This window comes from Tupaia chinensis, unplaced genomic scaffold (assembly GCF_000334495.1).
Source record: "Tupaia chinensis unplaced genomic scaffold, TupChi_1.0 Scaffold000659_1, whole genome shotgun sequence".
Lineage (NCBI taxonomy): Eukaryota > Metazoa > Chordata > Mammalia > Scandentia > Tupaiidae > Tupaia > Tupaia belangeri.
This window is the reverse complement of record NW_006160181.1, coordinates 34,086-41,280: the sequence shown is the minus strand read 5'-3', so window position 1 is coordinate 41,280 and position 7,195 is coordinate 34,086. Positions and strand designations below refer to the sequence as shown.

The 7,195-nt window shown below is 54.5% G+C and overlaps 1 protein-coding gene across 1 annotated transcript; it reads left to right on the top strand.

Moving 5' to 3' along the window:
• Positions 1-2,851: 2,851 nt before the first annotated feature.
• On the top strand, positions 2,852-7,038 carry AQP10 (aquaporin 10). The gene is made up of 6 exons (XM_006159785.3): positions 2,852-3,344; positions 3,727-3,853; positions 4,676-4,813; positions 4,891-5,009; positions 5,217-5,434; positions 6,080-7,038. The coding sequence occupies exons 1-6, from the start codon at positions 3,240-3,242 to the stop codon at positions 6,276-6,278; spliced, it is 906 nt and encodes a 301-aa protein (XP_006159847.1). The 5' UTR covers positions 2,852-3,239; the 3' UTR covers positions 6,279-7,038.
• Positions 7,039-7,195: the final 157 nt, after the last annotated feature.

The window sequence follows — 7,195 nt, the reverse complement described above, 5'->3', positions numbered from 1 at the left end:
GACTACATAGGAGTCCAGCGACATAGCCATTACGCCAACTGCTGTTTCCTTCCTTGTCTTATTTCTCACTGCTGGCCCCATGTATTTCTTTCTCAGTGGTGGGAGATGTGAGACCCAATAATCTGTTCTTTGTTCTTTTTATTTTAGTTTGCTATAGGGCATGTGTGCTCACCAGAGAGAGGCAGAGAGATACACACAGAGAAAGAGAGAAAGAGAGGGAAAGTGAGAGAGCACCCCCTGGGGTGCCACAATCCCTTCTCCTCTTGAGATTTTGGGCACACATGGACACACCTATGTATGCTGTGTTTTTTAAGGCACCGGGTCCAGGACTGCAACCACACATCTGCCTTAACCACCATGCCACCAGCTTGCCCTGTCCTTTACTTTGGAGAGAATATCCCAGCATGGCCCAGACTGCTAAGAACTTTATCAATGTAACAATTCCTGAATCTTTGCAGAGTTTTATTCCCCACTCTCTGAGTACATGTATTGTCCAAAGGCCTCCAATGTTGCCAGTTCTTGCTCTTCTGGTCTGCTTAGCACAGCGCTGTATGTATGGCGGTCTAAGATGATGTTCTTCAAACCTGGCAAATTCATTGACAGAGCCCAGGAGCTAACGCAGTCCTGGGGCAAGCCTGTCAATGTACATGGCTGTCCTTCCCATGTAAACGCTAACTGCTTCTGATCCTCCTTTCTAATCCGAGTGGGAAAGAAAATAAGATTCTCCAAAATTACCACATAGGCTACATTAAACTTCAAAGTTTCCACCTGAACACAGCAATGGGGGTTACTATTTAGTTATGCCTCTAGTACACTACTGTCATGTGTCAATTTGTCAGGGGCCACCTCTCCCATATTTCTTTCTTTCTTTTTTCCTTTTTTCAGTTTTTTTTTCTGTAGGGCACGTGTGCTCACTAGGGAGAGAGAGAGAGACTCCTCCAGGGGGATGACCATGCTGCAATCCATTCTCCATTCTCCTCTTCGGCATGCACACACACACACACAGCAGGTGTGTTTTTCAAGCTTCCGGATCTGGAACTCCAACTACACTGTTGGCCATGTGGGATCCAGTCACCCTAACCACTGCACCACCAGCTGACTCAATACCCTAAATGTCCAACAGAGCCTCGGTTGGTCCCATGAGGAATTTTGGAACTGGAATGGCCCATCAGAGTTATCCCCGGCTGAGGCAAAAAGGCCAGGCCTTTGTATTCCCACATCAAACAGTCACTGAACGTGGGCCCCACTGGAGAGCATGTAAGCAGGCAGTTTCAGGCTGTCAGGGCATTGTCCAGTGAGGGAGGCAGGTAGGTGGGTCAGCACTGATAGTCCCAGCAGCAGGGAATGGATGCATCCGTGCTGAAGAGGGAACCTGAGTGATACAGACGGAGCACTGCTGTACTCCTTAAGCCCGTTACAGTAATAGAGGTACTACTGCACACAGCGGGCCTGGGGTTGTGCTAGAACCCGTGGAGTTACATATGCCACTGTCCCGGCCCTGAAGAACCTTATACACTGTAAACAGTATACTGTCTGCTTTTGTCTACTAGAACCAAAGCTCTAGGAGGGCAGAGACAGTTTTGTTCACCACTGAGTTCCCAGTGTGTAGAAGTAGAGCTGTTGAAGGAGAAATCTAATAGAGGCCTGGGAGATGAGTAGGATGTGGCCGTGCGTTATGCAGAGTAAGAGTGACATGCAGGGACCAGCAGTTGGCGTAACGGCTATGTTGCTAGACTCCCATGTAGTCGATCGTGGTTCGAGTCCCGGACCCGATGGTTTAAAATCACGCCAGGTATGCGTGCGTGCGTGCCCAAGATCCCAAGAGGAGAATGGAGGAGAAGGGATTGTGGCATGGCCATCCCCCCAGGGGGTGATTTCTCACTTTCTGTCTCTCTGTCTCTCTCTGTCTTTCTGGCAAGCACATGTGCCCTACAGCAAAAATCTCTCCAAAGAAAAAAGAGTGGCGTGTACCAGAGAAACATGGAGGTGGGGTGGCTCAGCAAGGGCTGGAGACACATGACACGACATTCTCTAACCCAGGCGAGGCTCTGAATAAAGGATGTACAAACATTCACCATTTGAGTTTCATTCCAACAGACTGGGTGTCCGGCCCAGACTCTCCAGATGCTTACTGAGTTCTCTAGATTAAATGGTCGAGGGAACGTCTTCCAGATGAGAGGCATGGTGGAATACCAGAGAGTCAGCCATTAACTAATGGCGTGGTGGCTTAGGGGCCAGCCAATGGTATGGCAGTTAGGGTGGCTGGATCTCACATGGCCAACTGTGTGGTTCAAGTCCTGGACCTCGCAGCTTGAGAAACATGCCTGGTGTGCATGCATGTGTGCCCAAAGTCTTGAGAGAAGAGTGGAGAAGGGACTGCCACGCAGCTATCTACCATGAGGGTGCTTTCTCATACCCTCCTCTGCCCCGCTCTCTTGGACAAGAGCATATGCGCTATAGCAAAAAAAAATATTTTAGAGAGAGATTTTTGCTATAGGGCATGTGTGCTCGCCAGAAAGACAAAAAGTGAGAAATCACCCCTAAGGGGTGATAGCCACACCACAATCCCTTGTCTTCTATTCTCTTTTCGGGACTTTGGGCATATACACATGTTCACCCAGTGTGAGTTTTAAGCCACTGAATCCGGGATTTGAACTGTAGTAAACTACATGGGAGTCCAGCAACATAACTATTACGTCAATTGCTGGTCCTCTATAGCAACGTTTTAAAAAGAGAAAGAAAGGAAGAAAGAGAAAGAAAAAGAAAGAAAGAAAGAAAGAAAGAAAGGAAGGAAGGAAGGAAGGAAGGAAGGAAGGAAGGAAGGAAGGAAGGAAGAAGCAACTACCTGTGTGATCTTGGGGCGTTCCCTGACCCAGCGCCTTGGTCCGTGGGGTGTGAGCAACAGCACTCCTTTACACAGCGGTCTTCAGGGTGTGTGGAGCGGGGTAGTTCCCTCCGTCTGTCAATGCAGGAGGAGGCAGTCCTGTGAGGAACGGGGATGGAGGACAGAAAGACAGGGCCTGGGCAAACTCCAGGCTCGGGTGCACACACAGCCTGCTCACAGACGTTCTCTGTTATCGCAGCCTCCCGGCCCACACACGTGCACAGCTATTAGCTGCCACGCAGGAGCTGAGCTCACTGGTTTTAAAGTCTGCTCCTTATCTCCTCCGCCCAGTAGCTGGGCAATAGCAGTGCCCCTATACAGACGGAGGGAGCGACAACAGTGATAGTGTCCCGTCATGGTCTGCGCTAAGCCCCTGGCTCAAATCAGGGGCCAATTCCGGATCCGCAGCCTCCTGGTCCGGCAGTGCCTGGCAGAGTTCCTGGGTGTGTTTGTGCTCATGGTAGGCAGGGTGCTCAGCGGGAGGAAAGAGGGAGGTGGGCAGAGCTTCCTGGCCCCTCCCGGTGTCCTTACCGCTTCCTCCTCGTGTCCCACTCCCCGTCAGCTCTCAATCACGTCTCCCCCACCGCCCTTCTCTCCTTTCCTCCCTACTTCCTCTGCCTCCCTGTTCCTCCCATCTCTCACCTTCCTTCCCCTTCTCTATTCTTTTTTTCTTCACTTGTTCCCTTTCTCTTCTCTTCCTTCTTTCTGCTTTTCTCCCTTCCTTGCTAACCCCTCCTGGCCCTTCATCTCTTTTGGCTCCCCCCCACGCCCGCAGCCTTCCCAGTCTCTGTGCTTTGTTGGCCTCCTGGGCTCTTTGCCCTCATCCTCGCTCTCCCCACCAGCTCCTAACCCAGGGGGCTGTGGCTCAGGCCGTCACCAGTGGAGAAACCAAAGGCAACTTCTTCACCATGTTTCTGGCTGGCTCGCTGGCCGTTATGATCGCCATCTACGTGGGTGGCAACGTCTCAGGTGAGGGGGGGCTGCCATCAGAGGGGGCGGGTGTGCATCTGAACGTGGGTGTCTCGTGATGGTGAAAAGGCAGATCCTTTGGTGACTCATGGACATTATCGGCTCGGGCTTGACTAGCACCCTGGACTGAGACTATGCCTTTGACCCTGGCCAGCCCCTCCCGCGCCTGCTATCTCTCCATCTCCTTCACAGGCTCCTTGGCTCACCTAGCACACATTTATGGCAGGGCACTGAAAATAAGTTCTGTCCCCCAGGGTCCCCTACCCAAAGTCCTCTGGGGCCCATCTCTGCTCAGAACCTCGTCTGCCAGACACACTTCTGTGTGCCCGGCTGGAGCCCTGAGATACAGTGTGCGGGAAGAGCAGACGGCCCTAGGTTCCAATCTTGGCTTTGTCGCGTGACCTTGAGAAGTCGTTTAACCTCTTGAGCCTCAACTCCCTAAAAGGTGTGGGAATGGGCCAATCGGGTGGTGCGGAAGATAAGGCAGCTGGATCTCACGTGGCCGACAGTGCAGTTCTAGTCCAGGACTCAGCGGCTTGAAAAACATGCTGGGTGCGTGTGTGTGCATGCATGCCCAAAATCCTGAGAAGAAAAAGGAGAAGGGATTATGACATGGTCCTCTCCCCTGGGAAGTGCCTTCTCACTTTCTCTCTCTCTTTGTCTCTCTCTAGTGAATGCACATGCCAACAGCAAATTAGGGAAAAACAAAACAAACACCACAAAAACAAACAGGCTTGTGGGGAGGAGTAGCAGCGGTGTCTGGTGACAGTCCCCGGCAGGGACAGCTAATGGACGCTGTTTCTTTTTCCTTGACTCCGGAAGGCGCCCATCTGAATCCTGCCTTCTCCCTGGCCATGTGTCTCCTGGGACGTCTCCCCTGGGCCAAGCTCCCTATTTACTCCCTGGTGCAGCTGCTGTCTGCTTTCTGTGCCTCGGGGGCCACCTATGCCCTCTATTACGGTAACCGCAGGGAACAGGCTTGGGGGCACGTGTGTGGTGGAGCCAAGATGGAAGCCCTGGTGTCCCCTCTCCTGCAGATGCTCTACAGAACTATACAGGTGGGAACCTGACAGTGACGGGCCCCAAGGAGACAGCCTCCATCTTTGCCACCTATCCGGCCCCCTATCTGTCCCTGAACAATGGATTCTTAGATCAGGTAGGTGTGAAAGGGAGACAGGGAAAAGCCCCAACATTTGCCTGTCCCTTGGGACCCCGGCCTATTGTCCAGGCTCTGGCGGGAGTAGTTTTATTGTGGCTGGCTGGCTGTGTTGGAAAAAGCCAGATGCCATGGGGGTTGGGGTGAGAGCTGGCAGTTGGAGCACCTGGCAGCTCATGGGACTTTACTGCCTCTGTCACCTCTAAGGTTCTGGGCACCGGGGTCCTGATTGTGGGGCTCTTGGCCATCCTGGACAGACGGAACAAGGGAGTCCCCGCAGGTCTGGAGCCTGTGGTGGTGGGGATGCTGGTCCTGGTCATCGGGTTATCCATGGGCGCCAACTGCGGGTTCCCACTCAACCCTGCCCGGGACCTGGGCCCACGGCTCTTCACCTACATGGCTGGCTGGGGCCCTGAAGTCTTCAGGTGGGTGACAGTCTTCTTGAGTGCTGTCCTCCATTCACCTCCCTCTGCTAAGGGCTCTGGCCCTGGGTCCCTAACTCCTTTTTTTTTTTTGAGAGAGAGAGAAAGTTTTACTATAGGGTACATGTACTCACTGGAGAGACAGAGACAGAAAGCAAGAAATCACCCCCCAGGGGGGATGACCACACCGCAATCCCTTCTCCAGTCTCCTCGGGATTTTGGGCACACATGTATGCCGCTGGGTCCTGGGTCCGGGACTCGATCCTCGGTCAACTATGCGGGAGTCCAGTAACGTACCCATTATGTCAACTGCCAGTCCTGCAACTCTCTCCTCTTAACACCTCTCTTAGCCTCTTAGGACAGTGCCCCTTCTCCGAGCCACATGTACTCCCGTGTCCCCCTCTTTCCTTTTCACTGACACAGGCGGATTTAGAGGGCATGTCGCATTATGTCACCGGGCATTAGCGATCTTACCCACAAGATGAGTGTATTCGGGTAACTAAGACAAGAGGCCGGGCCAAGCTTCCTCGGGGTCCTTCCCCTCCTATCCTCTTCCAAGTGTCCCTCACCCCAGGAGCCAGTTTAGAGAGCTCAAAGCGGGCTGCTTAGGGAGTCACCCCCATCTCTCCTTTGGTCCTTCTCTTGCAGTGCTGGTAACGGCTGGTGGTGGGTGCCTGTGGTGGCCCCTCTGGTGGGGGCTGTCCTCGGCACTGCCACGTACCAGCTGCTGGTGGCTGTACACCACCCTGAGGACTCAGAGCCAGCTCAGGAGCCGGCATCCACCCAGCACAAAGCCTCAGCCTTGGGAAGCCCTGCCTGGGCTCAGACGCGGGAGTGTAAGCTATGATCCTGGCCGCCCTCACCTCACCCAGGACACTCCGGGCCACTGACCCCGCCTGGCGGCGTGACGCCTGACAGGCATTCTCCCTCTTTATTAATGTGCCAGCCCTGGGGAGCTCTCCGTGTACCCATTTCGCCATCCCTTCCTCCTGAACTGGGAAGGCTCTTGACCAGGGCAGAACCGGAGGAGGATGAGGTCAGGGGCCGGCTTCTAGGAACACTGTTGCTCAAAGTAGCCGCCAGAGGGTGTGCGCCCTGGATTGTGGGTCGGGAAGGCTGCGGGAGGAACCTGCAGGGTGCAGGGCACCCACCACACGTTGGGGCGCACAGTCCTGAGACTTCCCCCCGCCCCCGAAACCTGGTCCCTACCTCCGGACTCCCAGCCATCACCGTCTGGGCGCCGCCGCGGGGTAGCTGGGAGGCGAAGCTGCCTCCGCGCAGGGGGCGTGGTGGGGGCGGGAGGCGGAGCCCAGCTCTGCCAGCGCGGGGAGACTGGAGAGCCAGGTGGGGAAACTGAGGCACGGCCGAAACCCAGACGTCCCGGGGCTGTGTCATTCAAGGAGAGGGTGCAATTCAGTGAGCCAGGCGCGGAGACGAGGTGAAGGAACAGAGGGACCCCAGGGGCCTGGGTAGGAGCCAAGGGCATACTGGCGCCGAGGAAAGTTCTCGTTCACCGCCCTCCTGCACTTACTGCCCTCCCCGCAGAAAAGGCTCTTTCGGCAGAGAAGGCAGCGTTCTCCTGATCCCTTTCTTCCAAATTAAAAACACGAGACAACTCTGAGCTACCTAGCCTCCGCGATTTTTTTCTTTAAGATTTGGGATGGATGTCCGGGTTGGGGGAACCGGCCTGGCAATGCCAAGCCTCCAAAGGGTTAAGACCCTCCCCCTGCCCCGCACAAAGATGGCGCCCCCTTCCTTCCCTCC